At 31.4% G+C, this 18,995-nt stretch overlaps 3 protein-coding genes across 15 annotated transcripts; 1 reads left to right on the plus strand and 2 right to left on the minus strand.

Moving 5' to 3' along the window:
- The first annotated feature begins 2,604 nt into the window (after positions 1-2,604).
- Positions 2,605-8,440, plus strand: LOC112697522 (subtilisin-like protease SBT4.8). 11 transcript variants are annotated; one of them, XM_025750735.3, is made up of 5 exons: positions 2,605-2,955; positions 3,226-3,444; positions 4,215-4,355; positions 4,464-4,508; positions 6,506-8,440. In XM_025750735.3, the coding sequence occupies exon 5, from the start codon at positions 6,525-6,527 to the stop codon at positions 8,331-8,333; it is 1,809 nt and encodes a 602-aa protein (XP_025606520.1). In that variant the 5' UTR covers positions 2,605-2,955; positions 3,226-3,444; positions 4,215-4,355; positions 4,464-4,508; positions 6,506-6,524; the 3' UTR covers positions 8,334-8,440. The 11 variants fall into 11 exon arrangements, with proteins under 11 accessions (XP_025606520.1, XP_025606521.1, XP_072077552.1 ...); XM_025750736.3 differs by having other exon boundaries at positions 4,215-4,297; XM_072221457.1 differs by having other exon boundaries at positions 2,623-2,955; positions 3,320-3,444; positions 4,215-4,297.
- Positions 8,441-9,969: 1,529 nt separating this feature from the next.
- Positions 9,970-14,508, minus strand: LOC112697524 (protein PHOX1). 2 transcript variants are annotated; one of them, XM_025750739.3, is made up of 4 exons: positions 13,983-14,508; positions 11,651-13,735; positions 11,334-11,568; positions 9,970-10,377 (listed from the first exon to the last, which is right to left on the minus strand). In XM_025750739.3, exons 2-3 carry the CDS (start codon positions 13,689-13,691, stop codon positions 11,432-11,434), a joined length of 2,178 nt encoding a protein of 725 aa, XP_025606524.1. In that variant the 5' UTR covers positions 13,692-13,735; positions 13,983-14,508; the 3' UTR covers positions 9,970-10,377; positions 11,334-11,431. The 2 variants fall into 2 exon arrangements, with proteins under 2 accessions (XP_025606524.1, XP_072077551.1); XM_072221450.1 differs by having other exon boundaries at positions 13,989-14,219.
- A 323-nt stretch (positions 14,509-14,831) lies between these two features.
- Positions 14,832-18,974, minus strand: LOC112697525 (calcium uptake protein, mitochondrial). Of its 2 annotated transcripts, XM_025750741.3 has the most exons (7): positions 18,276-18,974; positions 18,005-18,072; positions 17,104-17,327; positions 16,762-16,845; positions 16,219-16,432; positions 15,778-16,074; positions 14,832-15,638 (listed from the first exon to the last, which is right to left on the minus strand). In XM_025750741.3, the coding sequence occupies exons 1-7, from the start codon at positions 18,700-18,702 to the stop codon at positions 15,426-15,428; spliced, it is 1,527 nt and encodes a 508-aa protein (XP_025606526.1). In that variant the 5' UTR covers positions 18,703-18,974; the 3' UTR covers positions 14,832-15,425. The 2 variants fall into 2 exon arrangements, with proteins under 2 accessions (XP_025606526.1, XP_025606527.1); XM_025750742.3 differs by lacking the exon at positions 16,762-16,845.
- Positions 18,975-18,995: the final 21 nt, after the last annotated feature.

Below are 18,995 nucleotides of genomic sequence, written 5' to 3' on the forward strand. Positions count from 1 at the left end.
AGATTAATGTCAATGTGATTTGTGTTTGGATATTTTTTTGTCAAATGTAATTTTAAAAAAATGAATATTATTTAAATAATATTAGCCAAAATTACTTTAGAGTACAAAATTACTAAAATATTACTTTATAATTTATTTTTTATAATAATAAAATATATTTAACAATCCCAAATATTATTTTATAATTTAAAAATAAAAATTTACAGTATGAAATTTTTAAAAGATATCAAATTAACATTAAGATTTATTTTAAATAAAATTATATTATTTTGTCAATTTATTTAAAATAAGATTAATATTATTTCAAAAGTCAAAACTTATATATATAAAGTGTTCAAATTTTACTATATTTTAAATTTCAAACTAACAGTTGAAAAGCCATTGTCATGTTATTAAGAAGTATTTTAATAATAAAAGTAAGTTAAGATAAAGACAATTTTAATTTTGTCTAGTTTATTTAATAATAAACGTAAGTTGTATGCATCATGAATACTAAGGCAATAAAATTTTGCTTTTAGCCTTGAGTAAACATTATAGAAAAAAAATTCTTTGTCTTGATATAATGTATTTTAGGAGAACATAATGTACTCCAGATATAAAGTTTTTTATGCAATAAAAAATATATCTTTAGAAAAAATTAGATTAAAAAACATAACACTTATTTTAAGTCATTTAAAAATTCAAAACTCAAAAGTATTTTTGAGTTTTGATGAATGAAACTGCTAATCAACCAGGCACTTAGAATTAATCTTGAGTAAACATGCACTATTTTTGTGTTGAGATATATAAAAAAATAAGAGGATGGAGAAAGCTACTTCAAGTTGGTGACTTTTTTTTTTTGGGTTATGCTATGGTACTTAAAAGACATTTTTTTAGTAGGTACTGAAATGTGTTAGTAATATGAAGAGAAAGATATGTGTTTATATTATTGGAACATGTACAAACAAAAACTAGGTGCAAGTAAGAAGTTATCAGACTAAAGTAAGAGATAATGAAGTGAAAGACAATTATGTATGTGTTTGGATTACAGTTTGCAAATCGCAGTTTGCATAAAATTAATTTTGTAAAATTGATTTTGATTAAAAGTAAGTTTGGATTTATGTTTGCTAATTTTTATATCAAAATTGATTGTAGTAAAATAAATGTTGTTTGAATTATACTACTTAAAATTAATTTTAGATAAAAAATTACTAAAAGAGACATCAATTTTAATATTTTTTATATATATGCAAAATTAGAACACTAACAAAAATAATATAAAAAATATTTATCATATAAATAAAATAAGTACAATAAAAAATAAAAATATGAAAGAGAGTAATCTAAATTTTATAATATCAAATAAAAAAATATTCTATCATTTTTTTAGTACTGTTAGTACTCTTTAATTTAGTATTATTTTGGATTATAAATTTTTATTATTTATGGCTTTATTGTTACTTATAATTAATTTTTTATAGGATCATAATTTATATTATACAAAATTTAAATAATAAACTTAGTTTATAATAATTACGATTACAAACTTTACAAAGTCAGAATAAAAAATAAAAAAATTAATATGAAACAAAAATAAAGTACATCTAAGAAATAATAAAAATTCCATAAAATCAACAACATATATCATATGAATAAAAAATACAATAAAAAATAAATAAAATTCGTATGAATAAAATCAAATAAAAAATAAAAAATTTTCATACACAACATAAATACAATGCAATAAAGAATAGAAAAAAAGAAAAATTTATATGAACAAAAATAATAAAAATATCATAAAAAAAAGTCAACAACATTTATCATATGAATAAAAAAATACAATAAAATAAATAAAAAATCATATGAACAAAACCAAACAAAAATAAAAAAAGATTTTATTAAAAATATACATATAAAAAATAGTATAGTAAATAATAAAAAAAATTATAAAAACATAACATGAGAAATCAGAATACTACACAAATAATATAAAAATATTTATCATATAAATAAAAAATATAAATAAAAAATACAATAAAAAACACAAAATTAAAATATGAAAATGAGTACTAAAAATAATAAAAAAATTAAAAGATTCAATTTGTTAGTGATTAAAACAAATTTGAAGTATTTTAAGAGGTTGCGAGTTCGAGCCTCCTATCTTTGGTAAAAAAAAGACAAAAAAATATAATACCAAATCTAAAAAATATAATACTTAATTTATTATTAACATAGAAAATATAATAATAAAAATAAAAAATATCATATTTTATTTATTATTTCTACTTTATCACAATAATTTTATTATTTTTTATTACCAGCATAAAATAATTTAATATTAAACATGAAGAATTAAATATAAAAAGTATGAAAAATAATTTATACAATAGCATAATAAATTTATTATTATTTATTATTAATATAAAAAGTATATAAATATTATTTATCTTTTGTACGGTATTTTTTTTTATATAAAGATTGGTATTTTAGTAATCAAAATTGACCACTACACCAAAAAGTTTATATCCAAAAAAACACATTTAACCTAAATACATAATTATTACTATCTTAGCACTATAATTATCATAAAAATTGGTCAACCATTTTCTACAAACTATCACTTCATTCTGATCACTTCCTACTACCATTCAATTCTTGTTTATGTGTGTACTAGCAACACAAACACGTATCTCTCTCTACATATGAACAACACATTTCAGCTTCTGCTGAAAAAAATATCTTTCAACATCATAGCATTGGCCTAGCAGCACTAAGTAACACCAAAAAACGCTAAGGTTTCACATGGATTAAGGATTGTTTAACTGTTTGCTTACTCATTTACTCTCTCTCAGAGTAACAAGCTGATTCTTCTTCAACCTTCACCACTTTCTCTTCTTCTTCTCTTCCTCCTTCTTCTCTTACAAGAATTATGCCTATTGAAAAGAGAGGTGTGTCCCTCAAATATAATAACACCAGGTAATTAGTCCCTGTTATTGTAAGGTTCATTACATGATAAACTGTGTCTATTATTAATAATAGTAGTTCTTGTCACAATTAAGAATCTGATGATAATATAGGTGAGATATTTGAATTCTTTTATCATGTTTATGTTTTCTTCTTCTTTTTCTTGTGTTGTGCTTTTATGTCAGGCAGTTGTTCTCTATTTTTCTGATTTAGGGTTTCTGATTTTCTAGTTCAGTAATAATGTTTGGTTTTGTGTTTTGTTTGATTTTGCTGAAATAATAGAGTTTGCTCCTCCTCCTCCTCTTTATTGTTTTTGGGCATTTTCGGGCTTTTCCAATATCAATGGGTAATCCAATTAGAAGTCACTTGAATTCAGAACAAATGGAAGTGCTGGGATAGCGAGTACATCTGGTTTAACCGTGAGGTGGTGGGGCTTTTATTAAATGTTTTCCCTTTCATGCCATTCAGTGCTGCTGCAATTCCTTTGTCAAATTGTTTAAGGTAACACTTCTTGCATGTTATGTAGTGTTTAGTAAGAAATGGAAATCACAATAGCTTATGTTCATTGGCGTTTTATCTCGATCTAATTGTAACATATGTTTAGGAATTTATGTCATTGTGGTTTTTTCTTTTATAGACTTTTAGTGATTTCAAGTGTAAGGAATATGCCTTTTTTTTTAATTAAAAAAATAAAAAATATATTATTGTTCATCATTTTGTATCACCTAGATTGTTTTTGTAAAATTTTTGTCTACAGGGCTTCATCAATTTTATTATTCAGCACTCTAATTTTTGACATAGATATTGATCATGGTTTTGGGGATATAAGAGTATATCTATTTTACCACTTGTTAACTGCTATCTTTCCCCTTTTTTTTTCTCTGGATTTTCTTCTTAATGAACAAAATAACAAAAGAGTAGCAACATAAAACTTAGTAATTTCCAGCCACAGAGTATTTTTCCCTGGAACCAGTTCAATTCACTGTCATGTATGATTCACTCTTGGATTCCAGGTCACTGGCTATTTTATTTTATTTTTTATATTTTTCTTCGAGATTTTGAAACTTGTATGCATATAGATGCATTTAATGGGTAGTGCTAAATATCATGGTTGTTTCATGCAAGTGCTCTCAATTTCTCACTAATTTGCCCCTCAATGTTGAAATCTTTTCAACACTTTTAGTTTGGTTGCTGTCTTTGAACTCCAATTTTTTTCTTCAACTATCTAAGATTCTGAGTACCTTTTAACACTCATATTCAAATTTTTTCAGGTCTTATTTTTTTATCCTCCATAAAAAAGTGGCCTCTTAAATGCATGGATCTTCTCTCTTTTTGCTTCCCTGGAATATTGGAGGTTAGGTTTCAGTGTTTTTGGCTTCAATTATGGTCCATTGAGTGAACCCCTTCCATGAGTGAGTTGAATGAAATTGTGCTATGCAATACTTACATTAGTTTTAGTTTTAGAACAACTTTTAGCTTTTAGTTGGATGTTTATGTAAGTGGTTAAACATTTATTGCAGGAATGTATCAAACAAAGAAATCTATTATTTGTGTTCAGGTTACAGGTATGTGAAGCTATCTTATTTTAACAAAGGCCGCCTTTTCCAACCATGTTTTAAAACTATATGTAGCAATTTATTCTACTATATTACTCTTATAAATTATAAATATTATTTTTATATGCACAATTAAAAATAAACAAAAAGAATTTTGTGAACAAAAAGAAAAAGCAAAAATAAAGAGATTAAGACTGACAGTCAATAAAATCCAGTTTGGTAAATCTTTTGAGTACTTCACCTTGTGTTTGATAGTAAAAAGGATATGAGATTGTAATTTTAGCCTTGAAAGGCTGTTGGTGCTTTTGAAATTAACTATAAAAATACTTTCCCAAACTAGCGTGTGTTTTTGAAAGTTAAAAAATCTAACCTAATCTTATATCTTAATGAATTTATAACATTATACATTAATGAATATTTGTATCTATTTTAATTTCGTATATATAATAATTTATTAGTTAATAATACCAACGACGGTTCTGCTATCCAACAGCAGCAAGCCAGCAACAGATTCAGTCTCCCTTTCTTTTTCCTGCTCTCTGCTTCCCTTTTATTCCCTTCCTTCTTCCTTGATTCCCCCGCTCCGTTCTCCCTTTCTTTCCCGTGTCCGTGTGTTGTGTTGTTTTTTTTTTCAAGGGAATGGCGGTTAGGCTAAAAAGGGTTAGGGTTTTCCATTTGAAAATTAGGATTTAGTTTTGAGAAAAATATGAAATTAAGTATTTTTGGATAAATTAAAATTTAGTCATTTTAATTAAATTAGGATATAAAGTATTAATTAGTGTTCTAATTTAATTCTTTAAAATTATTTTAAAAATATTATTTGATTATTAATTTATTAATTAATTTTTAATAAAGTATTTTAATTTAAAATTAGAGATAATATAATAAATTTTTTTGTTTATAAAAATTGAAGTATTAAATTTTAAAATCTCAATTATTTAAACCAAATCATATAAATTTTTTATTATTTTACATTTGCTAAACTTTTATAATTTAAATATAAAAAATAATTTGATAATTATAAAACCAGATAAAATCTTAAATTATTTTAAACTCAATTAATTGAAATTTGCTATAATTATTTTTAATAAAATAATTTTTGAGTTTAAAGTACTTAATGAATGAATAAATCGAAATTAGTTCTTAATAATTATTTTTAATAAAATAATTTCTGGGTCTTACAATATTTAGGTCTTTCTGTAATATTAAATAAAAATTGTTTTTTATTTTTACTAAATTATAAGGGTGATTTAGTAAAAGTATTGATTGATATGTATTTAAAAAAAGAAAAATTAATTACTAACGTGAAAAATATAATCCATGTATCGTGTTTTAATTTGTCCATATTTTTATCGATACATAAAAATTTATCCTCGTACCAAAGTAAACACCATTAAAATATATAAATAATTAATAAAAACCGTATTTTTTTTACGAGGATTAAGAGTGTTTGATGAATGGCTAATATTTTTCTTCAATTTTAATGTTGCATAATAATTAAAAGAAATTATATATAAGAAAATTTATTAAATTACTCTTTTATCTTAGGCTTTAGCCCATGACAACAATAAAAAAGTCTCGTGACTCATAATTAAGCCCAATAAAATACATGAATTTAGTTCTAATTTTAATATTTATTATTTTATCTTATCTTTATATTATCTTCTTATCTTATCTTTACTTTTATCTTTAGTAAACAATGTTCTATATATATTTAGTTTTACCTTCACAATTCAATCAATCAACAATAAATAAAAATTTCTTCCTCTTCTCTTTTCTTTTCTTTTTCTATTCTTTCACAATTTTATCAAAATTTATTTACGACAGAAGGAGAAAAAGGTTCAAAATCTCATTTTAATTATTTTGATCTTATCAATCAACTTACATTCTCTCTTAAGACATCGATTATATTAATCAAGCAATATGGGCAAGTATAATTTTCTTCTTTTCTTATACGCCTATTTTATCATGAAATCCTTAGTAAGTAGTGCTGATGATGCTGATAGGAATCTTCACATTGTATACATGGGATCACTCCCAAAGCATAATTATTCTCCAACATCTCACCATCTTAGTATGCTGCAACAAATTACTAATGATAACGATGCAACAAATCACATGGTTAGAAGTTATTATAAGAGCTTTAATGGTTTTGCTGCAATGATCACTAACCAAGAAAGAGAGAAGCTGAAAAAGATGGAAGGAGTGGTTTCTGTTTTTCCAAGCAAATCACTCAAACCACAAACTACAAGGTCTTGGGACTTCATGGGGTTCAAAGAATCGATACAGAGAAACAAAACCGCTGAGAGTGATGTTATAATCGGAGTTATAGACACCGGAATCTGGCCGGAGTCAGAGAGCTTCAATGATCATGGTTTCGGTCCAATTCCCAAAAAGTGGAAAGGCGCATGCAAAGGTGGTGAAAACTTCAGATGCAACAATAAAATAATCGGTGCAAGATACTATCTAAAAGATCAAACTTCAGCAAGAGACTTTGTTGGGCATGGAACTCACACAGCATCAATTGCAGCAGGGAATAAAGTTGTGGGAGCAAGCTTCAATGGAATCGCCGAAGGAGTTGCAAGAGGAGGTGTCCCATCAGCAAGAATTGCTGCTTATAGTGTGTGTAATAATGAAGAACAAGGGTGCAGACCTGATGCCATATTGGCTGCTTTTGATGATGCCATTGCCGATGGTGTGGATCTTATCACAATTTCAATTGGGCAAACTGAGCAAGTGACCTTTGATAAAGACACCATAGCAATTGGATCGTTTCATGCAATGAAAAAAGGGATCCTCACTATAAACTCTGCAGGTAACGATGGTCCTAACACTGCAACATTTAGTGTATCACCTTGGTTATTCACTGTTGCAGCTACCACTATGGACCGCGTTTTGCTTGGCAATGGATTAATGCCTTTGGGGAAGTCAATAAATGGGTTTGCATCAAATAGTGCTGAAATACTGAGTAGTGCAGGCTTCATAAACAATAGTGCTCCAATTGTTGCTGAATTCTCTTCTGTAGGACCTAATATGCAAATCAGAGAAATCATGAAGCCAGATATTAGTGCTCCTGGTGTAGACATTTTGGCTGCTTACTCACCTCTTGCACCACCTTCTCCTGATAAAAGAGATAAAAGATCTGTGAAATACAACATACGCTCTGGAACCTCAATGGCATGCCCCCATGTTGCTGGTGCAGCTGCATATGTTAAGACTTTTCATCCTGATTGGTCTCCGGCAGTTATAAAGTCTTCTCTTATGACCACTGCAAAACCAATGAATGGAAGTCAACTCGCAGAATTCTCCTATGGATCAGGGTTTTTGGACCCAGTTAGAGCCATAAATCCTGGTCTAGTTTTTGATGCTTCCAAAAAGGACTATGTGAATTTGCTTTGCAGAATTGGGTATGATACAATGGAAGTTCGAAAAATCTCAGGAGACAAAAGTGTTTGCCCTTCATCATCGTCTCATCATCATCTACCAATGACAAAAGATTTTAATTATCCTGCAATTGCGGCTGAGATTGAACCAAATAAACCATTTAGGATTAATTTCACAAGAACAGTTACAAATGTTGGATTCGCTAACTCTACCTATAAGGCTTACATCCAACAACCTTCTGGCATCAACATCACTGTTGTGCCTAACATACTCGAGTTTAAATCTGTCAAGGAGAAACAATCTTTTGTTGTTCATGTTGTTGGAGGGAAATTTAGTGACTACAGTGTAGTTTCATCGTCACTGTTGTGGAGCGATGGAACACATACTGTAAGGTGTCCAATTATTTTACGTGTTATAAAAGGAAAATGCTACTTTTACAACAAAATTTAGTCTTTGGTCAGTTATTGTTTTTTTTTTATTTTACTCTGTAACACAGTTTTCTTCTATTTTATTAATGATTTTTGGTGTTCATGTTAGTAACACAATTTCATTAAAAATGGTCTTGTTCCATGTACAAAAATAATAGTCAATACTAGCCAAGTAATTGCTAATTGGTAGTCAGTGATGAACAAATTTCTTTCCAACCAAATTTCCCTTTCCGTTTTTTTTTCTCACTTTTGCCTTATGTTCTGCATATACCCTTTTTTTTTTTAATTTTCTTTATTTCCCTCTGTCGCCCTCGCCCACTTACCAGTTACTACCGTGTCTTTCCCCCTTGCCTTTTCTGCATTTTTTATTTCTATAATTCTATTTCTCTTTAAAAAAGATATTCATGTTCAGAATGACCATGTTAATTTTAAAAAATTTCTATTATTTTAAAAAATAACTTTTAAAATTTAAAACGTAATTACAAAAATACTTGTTCACTTAACATTTTTTATAATTTTATATGCTATAGCATTGTTGATTACTGTATCAAGTCTCAAATAAGTATAATTTTGAAAGAGAAAAAAAATTCAATCCAAAATAAGTTCCGACTATTGTGTTTGTCAACCATGTTTGAAAAAAAAAGTATTGAAATGTTCAATTTTTTGTTTGGCTAATTTTCTTCTCTACAAATATAGAAGTAATTTTGTTCATAAAACCACGTTTATAAGAATCTCCGTTGCACTAATAGGCTTTTAGTCATTACATTTAACATTTATTTTTCTTTTACCTACTTTATTCTTCATACATGTTATTGCATTATTTATAAAATTCTTATTATTTCTCTCTATATGAGCCTTTATTTATTATTTATTATTTATATTTTGTATTAGTTTTTTATTTGACATTATATATTTTTATAGTTGTAATTTTTGTGTATTATATTTATTATCTTTTTATAATAGAATTTATTGATCATATTAGGTAAAATAAATTAAACAAAAAATTAATCATAAATAATAATAATAGTTAAAAATTATAGTGTACTAAAAAAGAGTACTAAGAGTACTAAAAATATACTATATAAAAAACATATAAAAAAAAGTATAAAAAAAAATTAAATACGTATAAAAAGATAACATTATAATTTAATATCATGTCCTTTTAAGTAATTATTTATCTAAAAGTAATTTTAACTAATATTATCCAAATAATATTTATTTTATCAAAATCAATTTTAGTATAGAATTGCCAAACACAAACTTACTTCTATCCAAAATCAATTCTATAAAATCATTTTTATTCAAATTCCAGTTTGACAAACCACAATCCAAACACACAAAAATTCAAATTTAAAGGGTTGCAAGTCGGAGCCTCCCATTTGAGGTTTTTCTTTTTTCTTTATTTTTAAGGTTGGGAAATTGGAGGGTTAGTTTTGAGATTTTAAAAAATAAAAAAATTAAGAAGCTCAATACCGACCCTCCAATATGTGGCCTCCCTAAATCAAATGGTCCCATTTGTTTCTAGCCGTTTTTCAAATTTCACACCTCAAGATAACACACAATGAGCCAATAACAACGTATAACACCAACGTTTCCTCAATATGTAAATTAAAAAGTGGAAAAAGGAGAGTATATAATAAGTTAGTAACAAAGGAATATAGGATGAAAATACATACTTTTTGCTATATGACAATCATATAATGTTACAAAATGGCAATTTGACAACCAAAATAATCAGCAAACCTCAGCTGACCAAAACACACTGAACAATCATTTTATTGGTTTTTTCCTTTTTCCAACTGAAAAATTCAAGTCACCTCACTCCCTTGCCAATAAATGAAATCATATACTGGTATTACAACCGAAAAGAATGACAACCTTACACCATAATCCCCTAATAAAAGATTTAAAAAATATACATATAACAATGCTTTCTAGAATGACATCCCAACTTCATTCAAAATTGACATGGAAATGAAAAAATAATTCAATCTCAGCAACCATCAATGAGCTAATCAAAGCAGTATGGAGGGGGAGAAAATATAAAAAAAAAAGAAAAAAAATCCCTGCAATCAAAGAGATACAATGTCATCATTGACATTATATAGATACAACTTAACTGAAAGGATTATAAGAAAATAAAATATTGAATTATATGCACTATCATGCAATCCAACAGGAGTAACAAAGCCTTATTCTACTAGGCAGGTCGGTTATATCATGTAATCCGACAATGACCAAAAAACAAATCATCATGAATTATGTCATTTCAGAAGCCAATCCTATTTTGCAATCCCTGGTTTCTGCTTTACTCTTTCTGTTTGTGATTGATATTCTCTTATAATTTTCAATATGTAGACAACAATTACAAGGCCATGAAATCCCTCAAATGTTTTCAGTTGGAGGAATAATACTATTCTTCCCCATAAGAAGCTTTTCAGTTAGTTGCGGAATACTTCCTAACATCTTACCAAAGCCCATTTCTCACACAATCTCCACATAAAAACAATTCAAATTTGAAATATGATGATCCTTCTCCCATAAATAATACTAAGCATGTCTTAGCTGACCTAACCTAACTGGAGTCTTATCAATAACTCATATTGCTTCTTCAAAGAAATCTCAGGTAGTACTAAAGACAGCAGCATCAAATTATAATACAAGGAAACATGAACCTAAGCATTTGTCAACTAATCACAATTATCCAGTCAGTAATAGTTATTCTAAGGTCAATCACATGCACCCCATGTTTCCATACATGCGTCTCCAAAGCTTTTTTACTATCATTTCCACCACAAGAATACTTGTAAAAACATCTCTCAAGTTAGGAATGGGAAAATTATCATTTCAACTTTGCAAGACAAACAACAGAAAGGAATAAAGGATCATTCATGTCGGAAGAGTCGAGACAAAAAACACTTAATTTTCCTAGCAAAAGTAAAATACAAATCTAGCATTTAATTACTAATGAAAGCAGAAGCATCATGCAAAGAAACTGGAGTATAAGCACAGTGTTACTTACCCGTCTTAGAGGAGGAGGAAGCCTTCAAAAATATGTAATAGACAAAACAGAAGCATTATATATGCTTCTAAAGAACAACAAACTCTAAGTAAGAACACTCAAAATTGCTCCAAGATGTCATGTAGTTTTGGAACACGCCGACGAAACAACGGTTCAAGTCGAAATGATGGAACATCAAATTGCCACCCATCATACATCTCATTCCATGCTTGCACTATCTCGTCAATTTTGAATCCTGTGATTATTAAAATTTAAAAATGTGTTCTTAGTGCCCTGAAATAATTGAGACTCAAAATGGATGTGAGATGCAAACATACCTCCAAGTGCTGTTGTATTAGAACTGTGATTCTTTATCATGACACCAATGTCGGTCGAAGAAGCTCCAGCTAGTTCAAACTTTTCAACAGCAACCTCCAAGCATTCCTCCCATGTGGGTAGGCCTAGCTTATATTCCACAACAGAGCGCTCATACAACAACGTTCCCCATAAAAGATATACCTGTAACCTCATCTTTGAAGCCTGCTCTTCGGCTTCCTCCGGAGAAACATCCCGGAAAAGATTATGCAAATCCATTTTCTCTAACTGTTCTTTATATTTGTCGAATTTGGATAATCCATTCAAACGCTGCTCCTCAATCTCTTCCCACATCAACATGCCTTTCTCCATGCTATCCTCTGCCTTGTTATAGTACTGCAAAACCTCTTCAGAAGCACCAATGTCCAGGTCCTTATTGGTTGCCACCGAATAACACCAATGAAGCTTTGCTTGCTCAAACTGCTGATACCCGAGTGCAAGAAGTCCTTCATAGAAGTCGGGTTTGATTCTCACGGCCTCTTCGTATCTCGTTTCTGCTTTTGTGTACTCATTTTGAGCCCAGTCATATGCAGACTTGATACTCTCCAAAGACTCTCTTGATCCATCCTCTGCAGAGGATACACGCTTCCTTGCCCTAGACATGTGAACATTCCCCCAATTAAACAATGCCAAAGCTGCCATTTCTTGAAATTTATCTGCTGCAATTTCAAACAGTTCTTGAGCATCATCATCCGATGCAGTATCCTCCATTGCTTCGGAATATAGCTTCATTCCAACCTCGTGAATATCTAGATATGCATCAGAGTCAAACCCAACATGGTTCTTGAACAGCCTTGCAAACTGGACAAGCCAGTCCTCCACAGTAATCACCCGGTTTGCTACCGGTTCGGCTCTTTGCCTAGCTACATTCTCTATATCCTCACCTGATTTGCTAACATAAGTTGGCACCCCACTCACCATGGTTTTATCATCATAAGATGGTTCCTGTGAAGGATCCACTTCTGTAATATAAAGTCGAATTGATCCCAGCACATTACCGGAACTTTCAGCTAGCCTTAAATCAGCAACATTGGTTATTGTAACAAAATCACCTTCTCGATCCTTATACTTCACAAGAACACCCTTCAATTGTGGAAACCGATCCTTTATTGTATCCCTTATCATCCTCAAACTACAATTCACCGGCAGCTGCGCCCATCTTATATCCTCTCCAAATATGAACTTTACTGTCCTTGTAACCGGCTTTTCTCGCCGCTTAACAGGTCTTGCTTCCAAATTGTCTTTCTCGATTGTGTTCTTGACCACTTCCTTATCCTTATCCTTAACATGACTCTTCACATTCTCCTGCACATGATCCTTTTGCACCACCTCCTTGTGCACAACCTCCTTATCCTCGTCCATCTTCTCGTCACTTTTCTGGTGATGACCTTTCTTCTTCTTTAGCTTCTCCCTCACCACTTTTCGCAACCGGGCACCTGGAGGCTCTGCAATTGTAGCCAAAGCAATCTCAGTCTCATCTATAGTGATACCCTTTTCTTCCATTGTAATTCTCAGACTATCCTGGATCTCCAATGCTGTAAGGTTATTAGGCTCCCAATTCAAAACAATCCTAACATCCCTCATCGCCAAATCCAACCGATTCAAGGCCGCATAGCACTTTGCCCTCTTCAACAGAGCCCTGCTATATCTAGGCGAGACTTCTAACGCCATATTGCATTCGTTGATGGCATGAGGGTACTCCCCTAGTCCCATTTGCATGTAACAGACGGCCATACTTGTGTGAAGGTGTGCAGCATCAATGTGATTCTTCGGTAGGAGCTTCAAAGCCTTCTCAAACTTCAACATGGCAGCTTCATGATCCTTCTTCTGATATAGCCTGTTGCCTTCTTCCTTGAGCTCTTGTGCCATGTTGATGAACATGGCAGTGTCATCATCAAGGGCCTTTGAGGCGCTACGGTCCATAGTCTTAGTAGTAGCAGGAACCTTAGCATCTTTTGCCTTGGGACTTTCATGATCTTTCTTTTTCCCTGTTGGCTTCCCCATAATTGGTCACTCAAAAACCAGTAAAAAATTTCCAATATTGGTCCCTACAAATCAATCCAAATTTCCAATAAAAGTTGTGAATTGTTATTGCAATCAAAGAACACAACAAAGCAACATAAGTGAAACAAACTATATATATATATATATATATATATATATATATATATATATATAACTTTAAAGCAATACGAGAACTTGGATAGAAATTCTTATTTCCTGATGCTTAATCGTATGACAATTGATTCAGAAAAAAGGGTAAAAATTAAGAAAGGATTAGGGATAGGAATATACAATTACGTGTGATATTGAATTGAATTGGATTGGATTCCAACAAGATGATGATTGGCGGTGATATTGATTTTTGTGGCTCTTTCTGTCTTTCTTGTTTTCTTCTTTCCCCCTATGGCCAAGGGATTGTGTTGTGTTTCCCTCAGGTCAACGTTGAAAGGAGGAGGATGAAGGAGAAGAAGAATAATTTTTTATGGGGTGACCTAAAATTAAAGTGGATTATTTGTTCTAATTGAGAGTGATTGAAAAAGAAAACAGAGAAGTTAAAAGAGGAAGTAAAAAAAAAGAGCAAAAAAAGGTTGGAGTGTTGTGTGTGGGGTCGACAAAGACAAGGTTCAAATATGGAGGCTAAAAAATAGGGGGATTTAGGATTTACTGTGTAATCTGGCCCCAACATCTGGTGGGAAGCATATTCGGGGAGAAAAGGTTCCTTTTACTTCTCTATCCTTCCATTGCTCTTCATTTGAAACACTCAAACACGTGGTGCTTCTTTCTATATTTGTGTCAGGGTACAAAGTACAAACAATCTACACAGGATGTGAGGGTAATCATATAAAACCTTTTACAGTATTATATTTAAACTAATTAATAATTAAACCATTTCTGATCATTTTGACAAAAACTTTTTTAATGATTCTTCTAAAAATAAAATATTTCATACTGTCCTTAATTAGAATTATTATTATTATACAACTTTATACCAATTATTGACTAAATATTGTCTAATACACCACTCTCAACACACCTAATGAAAATGATGCACAATTCTCATATATTCTTGTGCATACGAGTTCCAGTAAAATAGAATCCCATGAATCCTACTTTCGTTTCTAAATAGTACAAATTCTCATATTTTTCGCAGGTATTCTTTCCCAATATAGTGAAATTTGTTAACATTAAAATTCTCCAAATACAAATATTATGGAACAAGAAACAGAGAATTGGCATGGTTACCAACTACAAAGCTGAGGCCAGGTCAGTTACTATTTAGTATTTACAGGGTTGGTGTTCCACATATCAGGGGTTTCCACAACCAAAAACCTCTCTATAAAGATGTGTGAGTTATGATTTCATATGGAAAAGCAGAGAAGAGGAGGGTTTGGTAAAAAAGGAAAAAAATGAACCAAACTTTAAACTTGTGTCCTTCCCTTCCCTCCCTCATTTTTCCACCAAAATCAGAACTCTTTTTTAGTGCCACTGACCATTTCAGTGCCAATTCCACACATTGATTCTACAACATATTAGTTTTGATATTTTCCAGGTATCAAAATATTCTCTCTGCTTCTTTTATTTGTTATTGTGAAAATGTGGTACACCATAACAAAAACATTGATCAAAATGTGTACCATATATTTTCATGGTGACAAATAAAGAGAAACAGAGGGAGTTAAAGTTTAGTTTAGTACCCAATCTGTCTTGTATAAGGGTACCGCAAACTCAGATTATCTAAAACAACCGAAAGCGTGATAGATTATCCGTACAGTTCCAGCAACATGACAAGAAACCAAAGATTCCTGCCTCCACAGGCTGTACAATGTCCCTTTCTCGCTTGTGTAACACTCTCACAAACTCATCTGCGCTTAGGTTTCTGTCCCAATTTGCATCAAACAAATGGAAAACAATGTCAACTACGTTGTCAGAGAGAGATATGCCACATACCTGAAATCAAAACAGAGGAACAAAATTTAGATTTCATAGTCCAAGGTTTACAATATATGTCAAAATAAATTCTTAGTTGTTCCCCTTAACCATCAATATTTACTTGAGCAAAGAAAAATATCAAAGAAAAATGCCGTACTTGTGATGCAGCTCGCTGAAAATCATCTCTGGTTAATAGACCATTTACTTTTCCACAACTGAAAAGCGCCAATGAAAATGGCAACAATTTTTTGCGTAGCTCTGCAAAGTTTTTAAACTCTTCAAATGTGATGCGTACATTCTTGAGACGTTGATCATTGTCCAACTGATCAACCCGGTCAAGCAACTTGTCTAGATGACTTATGTCGGCAGAAGCAACCATGGAGAGTCCAAAATCCTTGGCTGATATGGTTTTTTGAGATTTGTAGTCATAATGAGAAAACTCCAGCCTCACAATCTGCATATACAAAAGGGGAATTAAGAAAGAACTCACCAATACAAAGAAGAGCATACAGTTCATTTGGAGAATGAGGAATCTTCCCACAGACTCGATCAAAACTCAAAATGGCTTATGCAGAAAATGAAGCAACTGGAAACTTACTTCCTCATGTAAATCTCTCAAAAACTGTACGAATTTGTCATGCTGGAGACATTCATTTCCATCTTTACCAAAGAAATACTCCAACATCCCTCCATTTTCCACAGAATCAATCACCTTTAGGCCAATTCGCAATCCATCTCTGTGCTGAACACCTTGTCGATGATGAGATCGCATCAATGCCATCACTTTTTTGAATTCTTCCTTGTTTATCTCCCTGTAGACGGGGAATAATTAGTATGACCTAGAGAGAAAAATACTTAGAGCAAGCACCTATAGGTTGGCAAATCCAATTCAAAATGTATCATCAAATTTTATTAGCAATAAACTATTCGCGATGTCTTCATGGTCAAAGATGACTAGTTATTGTATTGGTTAAAATTAAGTAAAAGTAGAATATATGGTAGAATAAATAATGAATCATATTGATTTTAGGGAAAGATAGAAATCCACATTTACAATGTAGCGACTCAAGCTTCCACTAGCATAATACATTGGACCTACCAAGAGATAAGAACACATCACAGAAGTAGCATGAGCACTCACCCATTATTGTCCACATCAAACATTTTAAATGCTATAGAAAAGCTTGACTCTGGAATGCTGAGTAGTGTTACAAAAAAGATATACCTGCTCCAGAAGTCAATAAATAGTCACTATACACAAATAAAAGCAGACAAGTCTTCTAGAAGTAGAAGAATAGAAGGTTAGTATAACATGTCTTCTCCCACTAGGCGCATAGTCACCGTAAAGAGCAAACAATGTCATAAACAAATAGAAAAAGAAAAGAAAAGTAAAGAGAAGAGAAGCTAATAGTTAATACATCCTACTCTATCAAAATAATCTTCAAAGATGACATAATAGTTATAAGGAATACAGATGACTCACTCTTTGAAAGATATAAGCCCATCACCATTTACATCAAAAAGCATAAAAAATTCCGAAGGAGCACACCGTAAATGACCGGGACTTCTTTCTCCTTTCAGGTACCCATCTCTTACAAGATGGGATTCAGATGGAGGGAAAACAGGAACCACTGCTCGCATTAGATCTGCTGGTTTCATAAGTAGTTCTCCTTCTGGGGTACGATAAGATGCAAAGTATTCAAAAACCTTTAAAACGAGAGAAGAGATTGTCAATGCAGTGATCACTCTCCAATGGAGGGACTTAGACCCTTAACCAAATTTACTCTACGGTTAACAACAGGGAGATATTTAACATTTTAAGTACCAGTAAGACATGTTAACAAAAGTAATGCTAGGGAGACAATAACACAATTATTTTATTTAACTTAACATCTATAATTACATGTTTATTACATCTAATATTATCCATTTATTTCAGCAATAATTAAGGAATAAAAAATAAGAAAACGAATGCATTAAAAAAAGCCCCCAAAAAAAAAAAGTTATGGCTTCCTATGGTTCCCAAACTATGGCTCCCAAACATTAACAACTTATGCAATGCATGAATGTGCAATATATGTAATGTCAGTGTTCAGTGTTCACTGTTCAGTAATCAGTATACTTAATCTTTCACTCAAAACTCAACCAGATAGGTAAATAAATAAAGGAAGAAAACAATCAAAGTTTGATTGAATTTTATCGGTGTTCATTGCTACTATCCTGATACTAAAAAGGAAGCTTAATATTGTAGATTTAGTCAAAGGATTAAAACCATTCATTGAATTTATCATAAATGCGAATAGAGATACTATTATTTTACAGATTAGTTACTGAATATGAACAAGTTCATATGCCTTTCCAAAAAACAAAAAATAGTAATGTACCTTTTCGGGTGGGCTTCGCAACCGTATCCGCTTCTCATAGTTGAAAAACACCTTTCTTCTGTACGCATCTAAATCAAATCAAAATCGAATAGTGATCAAGTAAGTGTTAGCACAGTGTAAGAAATGATAGATATTCAGAGAACATTTCTCATCTAACAATCAATATAATCTGATCCCCTAACATTAGCAAAAACAGAAATCAACCCACCCTACCACATCAATAAAGAAAAATAAAACAAAATTATGGACAGAAATTTATTAAAAAAATTACCTCCAAAAAGGAAGAAACTAGAACTTTCTGGAAGGGACAGTTTTCTAAACAACGACGGTGTGGAACGACGGTCAGACTCAACTTCGTTGCCAGGAGGAGTTGACCACGAGTCAACAAAAGGCAGTAATTTCGATAAGAACGGAGAGTCGAATTGGGAATTGGGCTTAGCGAGGTAATGCAGGAGAACCCCAAGGCCTGAGCCCGCGGCAAGGGCCCAAGCCCAATTAGGACCGAGACCGGAGCCCCGCGGAGGAGTGTAGTGCGGGTTGGTGCTACTGCTACTACGATTCAGGAGAGACGGTGCCGAAGGGGAGGAGGAGGAGGAAGATGGTGAGGTTGTTGAAGAGTTGCGGATCTTGAAGGACCGTTGGATTGGGAAACGGTAGATTAACGGTGAGGATTTTCTCAGAGTGAAGAAGGACGACATGGAAAGTTATGGTGTGCTGAGTGACGGAGAGAAAAATGACACAAGAAATGACCAAACCAGCTGAGACCTGAGAGTAGCGAAAGCCAGCAATGGAAAATTTTCCTTTTTCTTTTTCTTTTTCTTTTACGAAGTATAAAATGACCATTCCTTCTTTCTCCTTTATTTTTATTAGACGTATGACGGTAGGGTATGAGTCTGAATTTTTGGTAAAAGATGACAAAAACAGATGTGTAATCATCAACACGATATTTCAATTAAATAGTTATTATCCCTTTCTAACGTTATTTTGATAA

The sequence above is a fragment of the Arachis hypogaea genome, chromosome 16, assembly GCF_003086295.3.
Source record: "Arachis hypogaea cultivar Tifrunner chromosome 16, arahy.Tifrunner.gnm2.J5K5, whole genome shotgun sequence".
NCBI lineage: Eukaryota > Viridiplantae > Streptophyta > Magnoliopsida > Fabales > Fabaceae > Arachis > Arachis hypogaea.